General features: G+C 41.4%; 4 protein-coding genes across 6 annotated transcripts; 2 read left to right on the forward strand and 2 right to left on the reverse strand.

The window, feature by feature from the left end:
* Window positions 1-957: 957 nt before the first annotated feature.
* LOC105889039 (protein C19orf12 homolog) lies at window positions 958-5,482 on the reverse strand. 2 transcript variants are annotated; one of them, XM_031569614.2, is made up of 3 exons: window positions 5,403-5,482; window positions 3,353-3,563; window positions 958-2,846 (listed from the first exon to the last, which is right to left on the reverse strand). In XM_031569614.2, exons 2-3 carry the CDS (start codon window positions 3,510-3,512, stop codon window positions 2,581-2,583), a joined length of 426 nt encoding a protein of 141 aa, XP_031425474.1. In that variant the 5' UTR covers window positions 3,513-3,563; window positions 5,403-5,482; the 3' UTR covers window positions 958-2,580. The 2 variants fall into 2 exon arrangements, with proteins under 2 accessions (XP_031425474.1, XP_031425473.1); XM_031569613.2 differs by having other exon boundaries at window positions 4,413-5,420.
* Window positions 5,483-5,547: 65 nt separating this feature from the next.
* si:ch211-260e23.9 lies at window positions 5,548-8,683 on the forward strand. The gene is made up of 4 exons (XM_012814961.3): window positions 5,548-5,688; window positions 7,125-7,304; window positions 7,479-7,623; window positions 8,278-8,683. Exons 2-4 carry the CDS (start codon window positions 7,166-7,168, stop codon window positions 8,504-8,506), a joined length of 513 nt encoding a protein of 170 aa, XP_012670415.2. The 5' UTR covers window positions 5,548-5,688; window positions 7,125-7,165; the 3' UTR covers window positions 8,507-8,683.
* A 478-nt stretch (window positions 8,684-9,161) lies between these two features.
* zgc:162297 (uncharacterized protein LOC555865 homolog) lies at window positions 9,162-13,074 on the reverse strand. Of its 2 annotated transcripts, none has more exons than XM_031569612.2 (6): window positions 12,794-13,074; window positions 12,465-12,565; window positions 11,966-12,146; window positions 11,619-11,769; window positions 11,324-11,451; window positions 9,162-9,538 (listed from the first exon to the last, which is right to left on the reverse strand). In XM_031569612.2, exons 1-6 carry the CDS (start codon window positions 12,915-12,917, stop codon window positions 9,348-9,350), a joined length of 876 nt encoding a protein of 291 aa, XP_031425472.1. In that variant the 5' UTR covers window positions 12,918-13,074; the 3' UTR covers window positions 9,162-9,347. The 2 variants fall into 2 exon arrangements, with proteins under 2 accessions (XP_031425472.1, XP_012670414.2); XM_012814960.3 differs by having other exon boundaries at window positions 12,483-12,565; window positions 12,794-13,071.
* Window positions 13,075-13,625: 551 nt separating this feature from the next.
* On the forward strand, window positions 13,626-18,335 carry ccne1 (cyclin E1). The gene is made up of 12 exons (XM_012814937.3): window positions 13,626-13,795; window positions 14,324-14,374; window positions 14,531-14,615; window positions 14,732-14,794; window positions 15,151-15,308; window positions 15,598-15,733; window positions 16,056-16,202; window positions 16,322-16,417; window positions 16,542-16,673; window positions 16,952-17,063; window positions 17,167-17,324; window positions 17,500-18,335. The coding sequence occupies exons 2-12, from the start codon at window positions 14,361-14,363 to the stop codon at window positions 17,614-17,616; spliced, it is 1,218 nt and encodes a 405-aa protein (XP_012670391.1). The 5' UTR covers window positions 13,626-13,795; window positions 14,324-14,360; the 3' UTR covers window positions 17,617-18,335.
* Window positions 18,336-18,540: the final 205 nt, after the last annotated feature.

Consider the following 18,540-nt stretch of genomic DNA (forward strand, 5'->3'; position numbering starts at 1 on the left):
TTTCACTTACCGCTTATTGTCTTTTTTTCTGTATGTTTTTTTGTTTTGAATTCACCTTCAGACAAGTTAGGTTACTTTGCCTACATTCAGTTTCGAGAAGCCGTGATAAGGCAATCATTTGTGGGAGAGTCTCAACTTTTGCTAACTGCTTCGTCTGATATGGGATCAAATTGCAAATTGACTGTAATGTTACCTGTCAAGTCTAAATGTCAAAATAAACAAAATAAACAACTAAATATTCAAGTCAACCTTGACATTTTAACTGGTTAGATTGATCTGGTTTGGTACCACTGCAAGTGAAAAGGTTAATCTAAAATCACAATAGTAAAAAGCACAATACTGATTGATACACATTACACATACAGTGACAAGAAAACTGAATAAACTGTCACTAAATCTCAGTGTGTGATCACAACCTTTTCAATGGTGTGCTTCCATCAGATCTCTGCATCAGTCAGATAATACTCAAGATGTATGTTTAAAGTATTCTTTGCATTATCAGAAACTGAGGAATTCAATGAGTGGGCTATTCAGATAGCCCCTTGATACCACAAGTCATCAGGCAAAGCAAAGAATGTAATTCTAAATAGAGTACTTATTAAACGGTTAGCCATTGTGTTTAAATACATGACGTGCCTGATCTCATTTTCACATGGTCATTGACCCCTTATGGTTTATGGTTTTCCTTTGCTCATGGGGGGCTTGCAGGTACAATGTACTGCAAATGCATTAGTCAAACAACAACGTACATCTAAGAGAGGACTGCAGAACATAAGTCACAAGCAGAGGTTCACATGCAGCTGCAGTCATCGTCTCTGTCTAATCATGCTCTGAGGGTCATGACTGACTCCCCCATCTATGCTAAGAGACATGACAAACTACGAAAAGGAGGAAAGAACATGTAGTATTAAAATGGCAGCAGCGACGATTACAAAAAAATGACTCATGATCTATCCATTTCTTCTCAGATATGAAATTTAATACACAACACCAAATGTATAACCTACTTCAATCGGCAACATGTAAAATCCCAAACCCATTTCCAATCCTTTCAATCTAACAACCCAGATAGCAAGCATGTCTCGGCCACTGGTGTGTTTTGGTCGGCACCCTGTTGGGGTGTGTCACGTCTGGTCCGCTCTCGGACCACCATCATCTTTAGTGCAACTGGAGGAGGATATTAAGAAAAGATCATAAAATGTGGGGGCTCCTGGAATGTCTAAATCATACCCTTGGTATAGTCCATTTAAAATATCAACTGTTGAACAGAAGACGTTTTTGGTACTAGAAGGCTCTGAAGATGAAAAATGACATGGTCAATTAAAGACTCAAGTTAAGCACTTGCAACATCTATAAAAATGTGTAGGGCTGGTGAAAGTGACTGAAGAAGTATAAATGAGTAAAGAAAAAAACATTTTGAAAGTGAGTGGCAAAACGGTGGGCTGTTTGTCTGTTAATCACCAGTGGACCACCCGGAAACCAATGAGAAGAAGGCCAGCGGACTGCAAGCTCTGCCCCCAGCGGGCTGACTGTGGTCCACTGACCTTTTGATATTAGGGTAGTAAGACAAAAAATGTTTTGGGCCAAACTTTTTACTACGGATAAAAACGATCTAAATCAGTCCAGTATTTAGTTAGAACGCTATCACCTTAAACCACATAACGGCTATAGCCACGGGGCATGCATCCGAGTCAAAGTAAACTGCTTTTTCCTGCCGCTGACATGCTCATAATGTAATTATACAGGTCTGACTACATGGAAAGTTTCCCTACAGAGTTAAACCTGTCTGTTTTCTCATTAACTGTAAAGAAATAGTTTATACAGTCAATAGAAACTGTAGGTAGAAACAGTCATTTCTACCGTTTTTTTTTTTTAACAATTATTGAGGTAAACAGACACAGGTGAATCTCTGTAGGAATCCTCTCAATGTTGCCAGACACTTATAACAACATTATGAGCCTGTCAGTGGCAAAAACAAGCAGTTTACTTTGACGCAGATGCTTGCCCTATTGGATTACATTCTATAGCTGTTTTGCGGTTGCCGGTTATAGCGTTCGAACTCAATACTGGACCGATTTTGATCCTTAATTGTCCTGAGTAAAAGTACTTTGGACCCAAAAAGATCTAAAAATAGGGCCCAGGTTGAAAAATCCCAAAGTTTCCCTTTAACCTTTAATGTATGTTGGGTACTACACACGTGGTGTTGGTGAAGTGTGAGGCACTGGTTTAGAATTAAAAAATGTTTCATACAATCCCTATGGGACCTTAAAAATCACATCATGACACTATGAAGCTAACAGTTTATACCAGTGCTCTTATGACACTTTCCAAGGAGACAAACCCTGTTCCTTAGTTTCCAACATGACTGTTCCATGCACTTTATGGGACACGGTGATTTATGAACATGGATATGTGGAAGAGATCATCAGATAAGGCATTTTGGTGGGGGGAAAAACCACTACAAATATCTGCATTCTTTTCCCTTTCGTATAAGCAATCTTAAACTGTTCTGTGAGATCATTGTCACATTTTGTCTGGTAAGTATGTCAGTTCATCTCTGCCTGTGCTGTCCCCTGCTGGTCAATCTCCATATCGCACCTCAGCTCTCAGCTCCTTCGTGACGTAGCTGAGCAGCGTTGCAACCACCTGCTGCTGGAGTGTGGCGTTACCCATGACCAGAGCTGTCAGCTGTGCTAGGTCTGTCCAGTCCAATGTGCCGAGCGCCGACATGATGTCAGAGTAGAGTTTCTGCTGCTGGTGAGATGGCAGCTCCAAAATGATCTGTGGCAGTGGCTTAAACTGCCCGCTGGTCATCCAGCAACCAAGGAGACCCCCCACAGCACCTCCTATCAGGATTATAGGAATCACAACATCAGTATGGAACTGAAGTGCCTGACAAAAAGATGATCAAATTAGAATCACATTCTTCATTTATTGTATGTCATAATAGACTACACAGCCCCATAATCTAGCACAGGTATAAAGAGCAAATATTGATTTGTCTTTGGAATGTGTTTTTGTTTTTTGCCTTGGCTAGGTAAACCTTATTTGTCCTACCATTAATGCAGTTAGTTATTTGCCATCAAAAAGACATATGCTGTTATTCTACAATTTTTCTACATTCTACAAAAAACACTCGAGAGCAGGCACAGGAATCCCCACCCTCCCATCCATTTTACAGTAGGGCTAGGATATACATAGGCTACATAGACTGAGATTTATAAAACAAATCTATCTATCCCATTTTGTTCACAGACCTCCTTAGGACTGAAAAATATAGGCCTACTAATCACTGTCAGCGTAACTAGCTTCACTAAGACAATTTTATATTTTAAAACGACCTCCACTTCACCTGCAGCAAGTCCTGGGGGGCCTGCTAGTAGTCCTCCAATGAATGCAGTCCCCCCAGCAACGGCAGCACCTATCCCCGAATTCTTCACTGCAACTTTTATCTGCTGATTTGCCGATAGATTACAGCATAGACGCATAACATCGTCCATTCGGGAAGCCATATTAACTCTCTGTGAAGTTTTGATTGTCGAGACCTTCCGCTTACTTGGTTGCTGTCGAAAAACAAATAGTTGGGATAGTGCAAAAGTTAGTCAATCGATAGCCTATACATTTTACAGCACACAATTGTTTAACATGGGGGCATTCTTGGTTATTCTTGATTCCATCTGACAATAGCCTAGGCAATTGGTGTCTTTCCCTCAAGAGTCTGAAATGAATGGCCTGAGAAGTTCAGAAATAAAGGCTATTCCTTGAGACTATGGTTAAAATGAACAAAATAAGCATAATAAGCAATATCACTATTCGCAATGTATTAAATGTATTAAAGGTTAGCCTTGGGCAGAGAAACCCAACACGTTGGCTAATTCTGAATATGGCTATAGGTTTAGCTGACTGATGCATTATGAAGGAGCACTTCTTCTCAGTAGGTAAGGGCTATGGCTGAAGCTGAAGATGCTTTCCCTGGCATGGCGTAGCATAGTTTGGTTTTGGCTGATGTTACTGATGTGACAAAGACCATTAGTTTCGCGCTCCCCTTCGCGATAAGAAAAAAAATTGAAACATAAGAAAAAAAAGAACATGAGCTGGAATTGCCAACTAGTTGACAGATCTCTCCAAAAGTATGGTATAATGTTATGGTGTGGTTCTAAATTTCACGTGATTCCGTGTGGATTACCGTCGTAACATGTAATGCCTACGAATTTTAAAGTTACATAGAAATGCTACATAGTATCTGTGAGATCCAGTCCCCTCGTGGCTTGACATTTTTAAAATGACCAGGTCCAGCAAATGAGCTTGTCGCTTCAAAATCTACTATAACTGCTATTATTTCTGTATACTTAAATAGGCTAATGTTAGATTTTACTCTGTATGGTACGTATGAACAAATGTCTTTCACTTACCGCTTATTGTCTTTTTTGTTTTGCTTTCGAATTCACCTGAAAACAAGTTTTGAGCTTTAGATTAGGCTACTTCGCCTACATTCAGTTTCGAGACGCCATGATAACGCAATGGCTTGTGGGAGTGTGTTTCAACTTTTGCTGACTGCTTTGCCTGATTTGGGATCAGGGTTCATTGCAGATTGACCACAATGTTTCCGGTCATTCAAGTCTGACGTTTTATCACGTACGTGAAACTGAATATCACTGTTCTCACTAAATCTTACGGATTTTCACTCCCAATAGTACAGAATAATAATTACAAGTTCATTAGACTGAGAGCCATGTTCGCACTGTGCAGCTCACTATGTCTGACTAGTCTAGTCTAGGCCAGGCAACAATGTTTCAATATTCAGCATCACCGAACAACTTCCTATTTTCGAAGCCATAACCAGACGAAATGCCTCGCAAAAGTAACACTATGCTTGCACATGTGGTGTTTTGTTTGTGTGTGTGGACGGCGGGGATAGCTCACGGATATTCAAATATTTCAGTCGTGTTAACTCGTCAGGTAATGGGTTCATTTCAAATTCAACCACAACAACGTTTTACGCGGCTGTGACGAATGATTCGTCAAAAATGGAGAAAACAAAAAAAACTGCAAATGGTTGGATGTTTATCAAAATGCATATTTCTGTACATTTCATAGGCTACTATAGCGATGTCAGTTTAAATGTAGCCTAAGTAAATAACATTATTTAAACACTGCAAGTAGGCTGTTAACTTGACAAGTGGGATAAAGCGCTGAACTGCGAGCAGAACTTGCACTTTGCACCGCATTACATTATAAGCGTCTTCTTCTGAGGCAGTGGTTACGGTTTTGTGTGCCCGAACCTAAAAGGTGTTGTAGTTATAACCTCTTTTTTCTGACATTTACGTAGGCCACCAAACAATTTGCATTGGGAAAACTGAACGAGTTGAGGGGTAGAAATCTCTCAGAAACGTGTTGGATACCTTATTGTGATGAGGCTGGTGTCTGTGAAAGGTCAACAAAACTCAAGAAAGTCTGTCAGGGCCATGAACGTAAACAGGAACAGAATGTGACCATCTCGAATGTGTATGGTTACATTCCAGAAGCTCCACCCAAAGGGTGTGTTTAATGACGTTCATTGACTAGGGATGGGTCTTCTGACGATAAACAAACCTGCGTAGGAGAACATTTCAAAACAGAACATTTCAAGGGTGGTACATAAGTACACTTAGCATTTCAGCAAGAATTGTTATTAGGTCTACATAACAGGTAACTGATTTAACTTTTCATAGCCTGTCTGAGAACTGATGTAAACTGTAGGTGACAGGTTCGGGTATTTTCCACAGACTGGTTGTTTCTTTGTTCTTGTTCTCATTGCTGTTGTTGCATGTCCACGAAATACCTTCGATTTGTTAACAGTCGCGATAACACAGCCGTTATATATGTATTTTACTAGGCTAGAAACTAGGCTATTTCGCTAAATCTAACAATTCTGATTCAAGTGCAGGATACCGAAAATCAACAATGTCATAACAGTTGATAGATATTTGTTATTAGCCTGTGATACGCCTGTGTAACTGTTAAGTGATCATTCTTTGAGTAAGCCTAAATCGTCTTTATCCATAGATAACTTTTGTATAGCCTATAGCACGGGTTTAATAAGTACTGGTAAACACACTAGTTTAAATAAGGTCATCAGCCTGCTACAGCTGATCGCTCCTTCCGGCACAGTGGCTTGCTAAAAGTCAGCTCTAGTTACAGTACAGCTGATGATGTGGACTTCTGTTCCCGTGCCAAGTTTCAAAGTGTAAATGGCTTACCTTGGGTTACCATTGCTTACCTTGAGTCCGTAGACCTATAGACAAGTGTGATGTTATATTGCAATTGTTGAGGAATTGATGTAGGCTATCACGCCACCAAACAAAAAAAAATCATATTGAAACATTCTTGCGGATGTTGCATGCAAACTGTCAAATGCAGAATGGCATATCAGTGCATGTCACCATTAAGCAGTCTGTTGGCTGTCATTGGAGACTGCGCCCCATTCTGGGGCGAGACACAACAGTCAAATAAATATAGCTTGCACACTCCTTGCATGAGAGAACATACAGATTGTATGACAGAGGACCATTTCGACTTCTATGTTACCCCTTTTGTCATATTCTAATCTAATCGGATTATAATCAAAAGTGTTCAAGGTTAGTTTATTTCAGAATTTTATGAAAACTCATTCTAAATTGGGAAAGGAATTTGAGTAGCTGATTAAAATAAACTGAGGGTAAAGGACACCAAGCCAAAGGCCAGTCAGCTTATGTCTGCCAAGAGCTATGACCACTCCAGACATAAGCAGAGAAGTGCAAGCTGCTTTCTGTCATTATTATTCAAGGTGGCTCTAATTTCCTGTATGACACGCTTCTTTCCATTAGTAATTTCCACATGCTTATCTCATGTGATCTGGTGGGGTATCCCATGCATGTGGTTCAGTGACAACTTTGGGTTAGTTAACTCAGAGCAAGTGGTAACACTCCTAATAGAAGAGCCATATGGCTTTTCTAGTAGTTGGAGCTAACTTGTCCAGGGCTGTCACTAAACCACAAACTTGGAAAACCCCCCAGGGTTAGATATTGCAAACAGACCCCAGACAACATGGGAGACTTTCTCCAACCTGTAGATGGCGCTATAATCCACCATTGTGGTAATTGCAGAGTTCCATCAGAAGGGGCACTCCAAGAACGTCTTCACAATTATGATTGGAAAGTTACTCTCCCACATCCTTGGCAACATGGAGGAGGATGCCGATATCGGAGGAAAGTGTGTTCAGATTGAAAATGGCGAGGACCTAATGGAGTATGACGACGGTGAATGGATCATCATCAACATCCATGGTGAGTCAAACAACATGTTGATATCTTCAGATGGTTCATAAAAACAGTTCAGTCACCTTAAACAGTATCACCTTATAATAGTATAATTTCAGCATTTAATGAAAAATTCTATATTGGACACAGCCTGTGTCTTGGCTTGTTTGTTACAATACTATATGCAACGTTGTCTTTTAGAGAGTCAGTCCCTGACTTCTGCTGAAGTTGACCCTCTGGAGAATCTTCTGATTGAGCATCCAAGCATGTCTGTGTACAATATGATGTCACAGAGAACAGAGGAGGAAGATCTCACGTCAGATGAAGAAGAAGAGGGATCTCCCAGGTGTGTAAAATGTTCATCAATAAGGAGTTTCTGTCCAAAACTAGTGAACTAACTGGCCAATAGCCTTGCACTGCTAATACCAACAACAGTACAGCATGCACTGATAAAAGCTAGCTAGTGGGGTAATTCAGTGATTTGGGAATGTTGTGCCGTAAAAGCTGTTTTTATGGAATTTTGTGTTAGCATAGCCTGGGCAACAAGTGAGAAACAGAGATATTGTCCTCTCCTTATATTACCCTGTATCAGCACAATGAATGTGAAGAAGAAAAAAAGATCTTATTGTCGTATTAAATTAGCATTTGTCATTTGTAACTGTAATGAATGAAGGTAATGATGGGACATAAACTACTGTACTGGATGGTTTTAAAACAACTGATATTATATGGGGTAAACACAGTAGGATTTCTAAGGCTGTGAGAAAATACAACAGGATGCTTATGACAAAGCAGCCAGGAGATAGTTGTTGCTGTGGAGCTGAGTAAAACGGTTGTTTGTCCATGTCAGAAAATATGTTTGATTTAGATCTGGATTTAGAGTGCTCCTACCACTGGTAAAGCAGCTCCACATACAAGAGCTGAGGCTATTTTCAGTGTCATGTTTTCAGTTAGTTAAGCCTGGGGGCTTTTCTGTAATAATGTGACTCTATCTCTGTAGGCCTGTGCCCTTTAAACGCCACCTGTCATGGAGGCTTGCTGGGTGGGGGAGCCCCTTGCCATGCAGTGCTAGCATGCTCCCCATTCAGTGTGCTAAGACCCAAATGGACCGCAGAAAGTTGTCCCGAAGCGCCATCCAGAGGCAGAACCTTGCACGGATTCGCTTCTCAGCAGCCGAACGCCGCTATGGCTTCTTCAAGCAGCCCTGTCAACGCCTTTACAACTACTGAGCTCTCCTGGAAGCTCTCCTATCTACAACCACTGAAATACTGATCTCTGAGCTCTGACCTGACCCTGACCACAGCAAGAATAACAAGGGTAATGATAGGCGTTTGTGATGTACCGTGTAGTGAGGTATATGCTGTGTAACATATCTCAATACATTGAATCAATAGAGGACATCATTGTAAAAGTACAATGCTTATTAACTCAGTTACTGTGTGATACAAATCTGCAACTTACAGCGGAACAGACTGAAGTTGACCTCACAGGTTTTCTACATAATATAACCATTTCTTTTTGTATTGGGTGTATTACAGGTATGGTTACAGATATTTTATGTAACAGTGACATATTGTTCTGAAACCTTTAATACCTTTTATTCTTAATATGTCAAAAACTAAAATAATTAGCAAGTGCATTTATTTTCTTTTGAATGTAGTAGTAAAGTGCAGTTACTGCTGAAACCACTGATGCACTGTGTAGGGTTTGAGTGTGTAAAAGACATTTCACTTTTGTAATTGCTAAATTGTTGTGTGGCCTGAAATGTTTGCTTCTTAAGATTCTGCTTTTGCAAAAATCATGTATATATTGATGAAAAGTCATTTTGTATTACTGAGTATAAATTTGATAAAACACCATTCTGAAAAAAAAGAGTAAAATAAATATGTTTTCATAAATTTATTGTGTATTTCAGCTTTATCATTTTGTTTCAGGGATCCTTATGAACTCTTTAAAAACATTGGATAACATTCATTTTTGCCATGAGCTGAAGCTTGTTTTTGTACAGTTGTATTTAACAAAAACAGCCATAGAGATACACGGTCATTGACCAGGATACTTTGTAGTGCTTCACTTCCGGAGTTCGTCCACCCTTCCCATGAACCGCTTCACCCTCTCTGGGTCCACTGCATTGGCCCAATAGCCTCCTCTTTTGAAGTGGGAGCCAATGATCATAGCATTTGCATCAAGGTAGTGTTGCACATTATCTTGAGTCACCCCGGAGCCTATCAGCACTGGGATTCCCACAGCCTGTGCAACCTCTGAGAAGAAATCAAAACAACAATACTGTTGAAATCTGATTGGTGATTATTCCAATCTAGTAATGAGAAGCTTTTTGGACAGACTCGGCACGTGTGGCCGTGATGTCTAAGCTTGCTTCCAGTTAAATTGAGTTCTACTGGCAACTCCCGTCCCCCAGCTGACCACAGAACCGCTCTAATGGAAGAGCACCAAGGGGGTGACAGGCAGCCTTCCAAACAAGGCAGCAGGGCTGGGCCTGTTCTCCATGCCTGTGTGTTTACAGCCGTGCATGCTCACCAGCCATCTGGAAGCAGGATTTAAAAATAGCCGGCAATGTTGGTGTCTATATTAGCTTGAGCAGGCCTGCAGAAGGAGTAGACAGGGAGCGGGACGTATGCCCATGGCTGGCCCTCTCTGGGACCAGACTGTACAGCATCTTATCTCCCCAGGCAGGGCTGCTCTTTATAAGGTCAGTGGGCCAGCTTCATGGGCATGGCAGGCTATAAGGAACAGAACTAGAACCTAAAGGTCTGCCCCAAAAGGCACAAATAAGTAAACAGACAGCATATGGTGATCGCGTGAAGAACTAAATTGCACCAATACATTTGGACATTTATCTGCTGTGGAAAAGCTAACAATGTCAGCACAAGAGTGGGCATGTAGGCGGTTGGGAGTGGTTTGCTGATTTAGAGTGTGTTTGTTGAACAGAGATAGACACAGCATTACATTCCTAATACATGAGTGTATTTGTGTGTCACCATATGCATGTGAATGAGAAAGAACAATTGACTGAGAAAAAAAAAAGAGAAACAAATTTCTGACTAAGAGCTGCCTGTTTTGAGTAGAAGGACCAGCTGGTCTACAAGATGACCATCCACAGCCCACTGGTTCTTAGTGTTTATGGGTAGCAAACTCTACGATAAACTTTTAGTGACTATGGCTGAGCTATCTAACTATGCTACTTGGTAAGTGCTAACTGGTTTGATGAACTAAACTTTTTACCCTGTTGGCTATTTGTTTGTGCAGTATACTTTCTGTAAGTGTGTAAGCTACATACTCTTGTGACTGACATTGTAGACATCAGGTTAAGTGCAACTTCCATCAGTATTGGCAGCTTTGTGAGCTATAGGGGTCAGTCAGTTTGACATTAACTATCTAAAAACAGGAACAGTAATACTTTTATTGGAACAGTATTAAGTCAAATCACTATCTCCTACTGGTGGAAATGTCAAACCAGTCATCGTGACAACTGTCCTGTTAGTTATCTGGTGCTGCATGGCTCTCAAGATCACCTGTTCTGTTAGTGATAGATCACATCCTCTTGGAGCACAAGACACGGCTCACTCTCAGAGTGTACATCTCAACATTTTGGATATAGTGTTTTCATGGGTGAAATGAACCTAAGCACTAGACTGTTATTCTGTCACCAATGCATTTCAAAAATATCCCAGCTACTAAATGTCAGCTGATCTCTCAGCGTACAGTACATTTATCACTAAGAGAATGACCCGTTCCCAAGCCTGGCAGCCTGCAAGGGTAACATAGTAACTGGTGTCCTTTTCAGCCTTGCAGACATACAGAACACAACAGGGTAGGGTTGTAATTAGACCTTAAATAGCAGCCAGAAAACCCCATCTGACCCCAGTTAGTAGTGACCCTGATAAATATAAATATGCAAAACCTAAGATCTCTCCTCATTTCTATAGAAGAAACAGTAGCACTGCATGTTTGGTACAACAAAAGGCAAAAGACTGGTTGGATCTATCAAATAATACAATGTTAGTATGATAACATACAAAACTCACCTCTGAGTTCAACGGGATCAGCCTGAACCCCAGTGGCTGTTCCTGTTATGACGAGTCCATCCGAGAGAAAGAACTCTGCAGCTTTGGCAGTCTCAATGATGCTAACATCAGCGGTTATAGAATGGGAGCTGAAGCACAATTTATGTTACTACCCCTGCTGTTTGATGGGATGCTGTTTTTTCTGCAATGTTCCTAAACATTAAACGCATCTTCTATCAGTCATCCATAATAATATCCACAGAAGGTGCTACTTGTTTTTGCCACTCTGTATTTGAGTGCTCCTGTTAAGATTTACCTGTGTTTCTTCTTAATATCAGTGAAGATCTGGAGATGGTCTGCTCCAATTTTCTTGCGGTAGCGCAAAAGATCACCAGCACATGCATTCAGTAGACCCTCATCAGCCACATGTGAAAATACATATCCTTCCGCTCGGATGAAATTCAAACCTTGGTTCAAGTAAGTAATTTCCATCAGCACACTGTAACATACACTGTAAGCCACAAATGATGTCAACCGTACAAAGAAATGGCACAACTTATGCTGATCATCCTTATTACAGGGCAATCTTGTTTTCAGTTAGTCACATAAACATCCAGCTATAACAGAATGACTTTTGAATAAAACCAGCATCTCAGTAGTCACCTGAAGCAAGTGCTATAGCCAATGCTGGTTGATTTGCGGCAGACAAGACCTGGACTCCAAGTGGCAAGGATGGACAGAAACGTCTCACTTCAGCACATATGGCTGTCATGCTGGCACAGATCTCTGGTCCAACATCAAACGTGTATGGAATATCATGCATGTTCTCAATTATCAATCCATCCTGCACATGAGGCATACAAACATTTAGTATGCTTCCATCAATAGGCCTATAATATGTGTTCCATACTGTCCATAAAATAACTGCTCCTATGGCTAACAGGACTTGTGTTATATCATTGTTAAATCAGACAAAAAAAGATTGAAAGTTGTATTATGGGTTGAGGGTCTCTAGTGCCTCTAGTGGGATTTCAGAATGTAAACCAAATATCTCAAACACTCCTAAAAACTAATTGAGGTATGAACTACAATTTCGGAAGTCAACTGAAAGAACTGAGTGGAAACCCTTTCGAAATGTAGGCTATAGCTGTTTAAACCACACAATTGTAGGTGCTCTTACGACTCCTGCACTTTGGTAAATTTCCACTTCACGGCAGGCCTCCTCGACTATCTCCGACACGGTTGCAGTGTTTAAGGGAGTGCCTGTAGAGAAAGCAATGTCAAACATAGGTAAGAGTGTAACCTGTCACCCCAAACCACGTAGTAGTCCGGCTGATATCCGTTGATTCCTCCGTCCACGTTTCTTACATATTTTTCCCCCCACAAGTTATAAAGCCTATGGTGTTCGGTTTCGTTTTCCCCAGTAGGTCTTTGGACACAGACCGCAGATAGGGGGGCACGAATGTATTTCATTTAACATAGGCTACCTACCTGGGAGAGCCCGAACATGGATCATTCCAATCACCACTGATTTTAAACGCCCAAATAGCTCGACAAACTTCATTATCAACAGAGGACGAGAGGTGAAAATAGGTATTATTTTGAGGGAGGTCATATGACAGGGCAAAGTTTATTTGGGCGGGACTGTTCTTATCTGCCTATTTTGTACGAAAGCCATTCCCAGTTCATCTAGCTTTCATTCATCTCTGTATCTATGTATGAAATATCCCCCCAAATGTAGCCTTCAAGTCTTCAGCAATAACATTTAGAGATTCCTCCTCCTGCTGTTGACTGTCGTCATCAGTAAAATATTTGCATAAATGGGGAGCACCCATTTAACGACAAAAAATGACCTACATCGCAGTTTTGGCAGTATGACATTCCAAACGGTCAATAGTACTGGATGTCACGTTTTGATTTTCAACAAAATTACGTGCACACCACAAGATTTCAAGGTTTTTTTCAAGAAAACATTCCTTTTGTTTACTTCTATGTTTCACTAGCCACGCGGTGCAAAAAGCAGTTCCGGATTCCTGGTGCCGCCCTCCATCCGTCAGCTCCCTTTCCACGCCTCTTTTTTTGCCGGCAAAAATACGGAAAAATGTCTTCCTATCAATTCATATCCACGACTTAATTGATGTATGTTTTATGTTGAATATAAATAAATAGTACCTAATATACTTGTATATTTGTGTTATAGTTGGTGAATTGTGATGTTAATTCATCTGAATGAATCTTCCTTCAGAGGTTTTTAAATCACCCGCTCTGACGGCCCCTTTTCTATGGCTGCGTAGACCGGGGCAGTTTATAAGATGAGGCGCAAACTTCTCGCGCCAGCACAGAACAAGCAAGCTGTTGAGTGTATTGGGTCTTGGCTCTGTGGTATTAACAAAGGCCACAAATCCATTTACAATGGTGTTTTAAGACATTTCATCATACTTTTACACGAGAAATAACACCCTGAGGACTATTTCGTGGGAGCATCTTTTTGAGGTAAGAATCATTGCTTCCTACTCGTTTGAGCCTCGTCAGGTCAGAGTTGGTTTTGAAACGTGAAGCCTTTTCATATTTCTATAAATGTAAACATGCAGAAATCCTTGTTAACAAGATGCAGGTCTGATGACTGATATTTTTGACGAAATGCTGAACAAAGGATGATTTTGGTAATGGAAGGATCTTTATTGGCTCGGCCATTTTCTGACTCTACTGGATTTAGCAACAGCTAAGAGGGGAAGTTCTCTTTAGTTTTACGAAAGTTGGCTATAGTTTCAAGCCATCTAGCTTGACCGATATTGAAATATAGAACCTAAACGACCTCAATCTTGTATTTGATGTATTTCTCGCTGTATTTTGAACAGTTTCCCTCCTTTAACATTGTGTCTCTTTCCACTTCCCCGCGCCTAGAGCCTTGCGTCTGTGCGTAACTTTGTGCTTTGTGAATGGAGATAAGTGGTGGGGGTTGGGAAACGTATGTTTTTAAATATACGAAAATAAATCACAATCTAATGTTTGTGTCCACAGGCTCTCCTTATTCCAGAGTAACACACGTGGGAATATAATGCCAAGAAAAGGGTACGTTTTGGTTTCACCCATTTTGATAAAAATGGTTTGGAGAGTTGCAGCTGTGATCTTAACTTCTAGCCAGTTGGCTAGTAGGCTAATGCATCCACGATGGTGTAAGTTTTCACTTGCATATTTCATGTAAATATCTTTTGCTACAAATGTTAGGCAAACGGTGGAGTCAGACCTCGCAGTTGATGTCCCCAACGTAAAAGCAACGCGACCACGAAAAAGAAAGGCAGATGTTGCTATTGTAAGTATGGTCTTTTAGTACGGGACACGTAGGTCTGGTGGTAGTATGTGTGTGTTACATTGGAATTTCTAAGGCACTGGACAACACAAATTAACTATACTTTTCTTAATTCCCAGCACTTACCAGACCCAGATGAAGAAGTGGTGGAAATGACCAAAAAGAAACAATGCGGACCTCAGGTAACATAACCACTATTCTAAATCTGAAGTTTCAGTTCAGCATGGCTCTTGAAGTTGAGCTTTTGAGTATTTCTACCTACATCCCTGAAGAGACCTTTGATTGTGTTGTAGTGGCAGACTGCACCGTTCATGCACTGAATATAGGTGTACCAACAACAGGATGTGGTGGCTCAAACGTGTATTTGGTGTACATCGGTGTTATGCATCGGTTCAAAGTGTGTTTAGACCCGTCCCAGGTGCCGCCTCGTCTTTTCTGTTGAGGCTTGGAAGCCTTCACTAGCAGTAGATGTTTGTGTTTATTGTTTTTATCTGGTAGGGTCCTGTATATCTTTCTCATTCCTCCTCTTCCTGCTCAGGCGTGCTGGAATCCTGACATAGCTGACACAAATCCATTCAAGCGGATCCCCACACCTGACGAAGTCGAGGAACCTGCTATCGATGTGGGATTTGCCGGCTGCCATTTCAGAAAAATTCATGTCACTCCCACAAGGTCTTCCCCTCTCCCTAACCTTTGGTGAGTCTCAAATGTGATTGATTGAAAGCTAATTGGCAGACCTATCGGTGTTGTCCCAATACCAACTGAAATCATATGGGATTTGGCCAGCAGGTTTTGTGATCTAGCCAATGTACAGACAGTTTCTAAATGTCAGTTGATATGTTGAAGATTAGGTCTAGGCATAACATTTTAACCCACACAACCAGCCTGGCCTAAAGAGGATAATTTGTTTGTTTCTGTGAAATTTATGCATGTGTGTTAATATCTAGAACCACAATAATGAATCATTTGATATCTGGATTTGCAGCTGGGCAAGCAAAGATGATGTCTGGAACAATCTTTTGAAGAAGGATGAAGCCTACACCCATGACACTGGTGTCATGGATAGACACCCTAGACTTCAGCCCAAGATGAGGGCAATTCTACTGGATTGGCTGATGGAGGTGCGTATTCCATCTAATAAAAACTAGCTTTGAGAAGTACAGTGAAGTGATTCTTTGAATCCAACCACCACTTGTCAGGTCTGCAAGTGTCAGAGGATGGTAGGTTTTTTTTGTTACGACCAGTTCCTCTTTGTCTACTGAGGCATACTGTAGATGTGAGCGCCAACTGATTTCATGTGAACACGGTGAATCGGCAAACTTCCATTCAGTATGGGTAATTTCATGAATAACAAGTACATCATATGGCAGACCCTTGTGTGTTTTTACTGGGGTGACCATGGCATTAAATCTATATTTCATGAAACTGTATTTTCTCTCCTAGGTGTGTGAAGTATATAAACTTCACAGGGAAACGTTTTATTTGGCCCAGCACTACTTTGACCGCTTCATGGCCACACAGACAGACGTGTTGAAAAGCACTCTGCAGCTCATCGGCATCTCCTCGCTCTTCATCGCTGCCAAGATGGAGGTATGCTATTGTGTGCTTGCATTGCCTCCAGCATTTAGACGGTTCACTTAGCCCTTTAGAATTTAATGTCATTAAAGGGATTGGTTGTAATAGCATGCCAAACCTCTGCGATCTGGCAGGAAATCTACCCTCCCAAGTTACACCAGTTTGCCTACGTTACTGATGGAGCCTGTATGGAGGAAGAGATCTTGACCATGGAAATCATAATCATGAAGGTAACACGATTCAGCAGTTAGTTGTATTTGCTGGATTCTAATTTCTTCTTTGTTGGTCTTGTTTCCAATTCATGTGTTTAGTCCCTGTCTGAAGCCTCATCTGTCTCCTTTGTAATTCAAACAGGAGCTTAACTGGAGTCTGAGTCCTCTGACGCCAGTGTCCTGGTTGAACATCTATATGCAGGTGGCCTACCTGAAAACAGAGGAAGTCCTCATTCCTCAGTACCCAGAGGCTACATTTGTCCAGATTACAGAGGTATGTTTACATTTGACTTCCCCAAGCTTTTCAGGTTTAAACTCGGGCGCTTTTCAACAACAAAGTAGGAGAAAGAATTCCGGTGGAGCTAGATCACACTACTGTAGCTGATGAAAAGCTGATGGGTGAAAAGCCGATGACAGATCAGGGGAAGGGAGTGGTTATGAGCTACATTCTGTTGTAATATTTGCCGTTTTTGTTTTCGGTGGCCGTGTTTTTTTTTTTTTTGTTTTTTTTTACCAGCCCTATATCTTCATGATTTGTATTTTTTTTTCCAGTTATTGGACCTGTGCACATTGGATGTTAAAAGTCTGGAGTTCACCAGTGGTCTGCTTGCAGCATCAGCTCTATTTCATTTCTCTTCGCTGGAGCTCGTGGAGAGAGTTTCAGGTACACAATGCAGTGATGAGTTCTTGTGTAATGGTGTCTTTCCAAGTAATGTTTAGTTTCTGTGGTTTCTTTGAGCTCAACCTAATCCCATCATCCTCTATAGGGCTTGAGTGGAGTGACTTGGAGAAGTGTGTGAGATGGATGGTGCCGTTTGCCATGTCCATCAGAGAAATGGGTAGCTCTGGTCTCAAGACCTTCAAAGGGGTTTCCCCTGAAGACATGCACAACATTCAGACTCATGCGGCCTACTTGGAGTGGCTGGTGAGTGTTCATGTCTTTGTCCACCCAAATGTTGTGTGCACTGTAGCCGACTGCTAATGTAATGTATTTGGTTTCAGAGCACAGCCAATAGCATGGTCTTGACTCTTTTTAGCGTGGTTTTGATTTCTTGAATCGGCCTTCACCTTCACTGTCTTGTGTTCCCCCCTCGGTTTAGGGCAAGGTGTACACGTATCAAGTGGTGGATGTGGAGCGCAGCCAGAGCTCACCTGTTCCCTCTGGGGTGCTTACCCCGCCACCCAGCAGTGAGAAGCCTGATGGCGCGGTGCCCTGAACCCCCAGACTGATGATGGACTGAACCGTTGACCGGCGAGGGAGAAATGCCTGCATGAGGCGCTAACGTTCCAACACACTCAAACACAACTCACAGATTACCTGAAATGTGCACAAGACTTTTAAATATCCCATATCTATTTTTAAGCAGACTTGAATTGACTCCTGTTGAGAGTTGTTGTGTTTTTTTGTATTACTTTGACAATTGATTTCTGTTTTTTAATGGAAATTTTAAAATTGCATATATGGTGAAAAGGACGTGTACTCAAGCAACGCGAAGCTGTATCTCCTACCGGGGGGAAAAAAAATCCAAACTCAGAGCTGTTACGGGTTCTGACTGCTGCTAAAGAGGGTAGGATACAGATGGACAGATGGAAAGATGAAGGCAGAGGACCCTGCCCAGATTTGGCTGGGTGTGTTTGGGCCAGTCGTGTGGCCCATGCTGCCGCACTGCCATCTTGGACTTCGAAGATGTTACTGGCAGGTTGCTGGTGAGACTAAGTGGACCAGCTGCCAAACCAGACCAGAGGAAAAGCCAGCTTCAGAAGCTCAGACTGTGGACTCTTATTTAAGATTGACTCGAAGGGGGGCGGTTCCCCTGCGAGTCTGAATTTACCAAAATGAACAATTTTATTTAGGTTCTTTTTAAAATGAGATGCTGCTACTTTTGTGTAATGTTTTTAAATAAAGGCTCTGTCTCAGACAGCATTTATGTTTTTACTCAAGCGTGTGTGAACTTCTGTTATCTCAAGATTTTAGTGAAGATACTTACAGCGGACTTATGTCTAAGCTGTCTCCTATGTAAGGAAAAATGTGATGACCCATGTGTTCAGTGCTGTGATTATTCAAAATCACGTGTGTAATAGTCCGTCTGTGCAGCAGAGGTGAGATTCAGCCGTGACATATGGATACTAATGGCAATTTT

The sequence above is a fragment of the Clupea harengus genome, chromosome 6, assembly GCF_900700415.2.
Source record: "Clupea harengus chromosome 6, Ch_v2.0.2, whole genome shotgun sequence".
NCBI classification, from domain to species: Eukaryota; Metazoa; Chordata; class Actinopteri; order Clupeiformes; family Clupeidae; genus Clupea; species Clupea harengus.

Coding starts and splice junctions, on each gene's coding strand:
- LOC105889039 (XM_031569614.2), bottom strand. CDS start 3,512: ATGGCTTCCCGAATGGACGATGTTATGCGTCTATGCTGTAATCTATCG. Junction 2,847..3,352: donor CCCCCCAGGACTTGCTGCAG/GTGAAGTGGAGG, acceptor TAATCCTGATAG/GAGGTGCTGTGGGGGGTCTC.
- si:ch211-260e23.9 (XM_012814961.3), top strand. CDS start 7,166: ATGATTGGAAAGTTACTCTCCCACATCCTTGGCAACATGGAGGAGGAT. Junction 7,305..7,478: donor GATCATCATCAACATCCATG/GTGAGTCAAACA, acceptor GTTGTCTTTTAG/AGAGTCAGTCCCTGACTTCT. Junction 7,624..8,277: donor GAAGAAGAGGGATCTCCCAG/GTGTGTAAAATG, acceptor CTATCTCTGTAG/GCCTGTGCCCTTTAAACGCC.
- zgc:162297 (XM_031569612.2), bottom strand. CDS start 12,917: ATGACCTCCCTCAAAATAATACCTATTTTCACCTCTCGTCCTCTGTTG. Junction 12,566..12,793: donor CCATGTTCGGGCTCTCCCAG/GTAGGTAGCCTA, acceptor CTTTCTCTACAG/GCACTCCCTTAAACACTGCA. Junction 9,539..11,323: donor TGATCCCGTTGAACTCAGAG/GTGAGTTTTGTA, acceptor ATTTCTTCTCAG/AGGTTGCACAGGCTGTGGGA.
- ccne1 (XM_012814937.3), top strand. Junction 14,795..15,150: donor AGAAACAATGCGGACCTCAG/GTAACATAACCA, acceptor CTTCCTGCTCAG/GCGTGCTGGAATCCTGACAT. Junction 16,203..16,321: donor TCATCGCTGCCAAGATGGAG/GTATGCTATTGT, acceptor GCGATCTGGCAG/GAAATCTACCCTCCCAAGTT.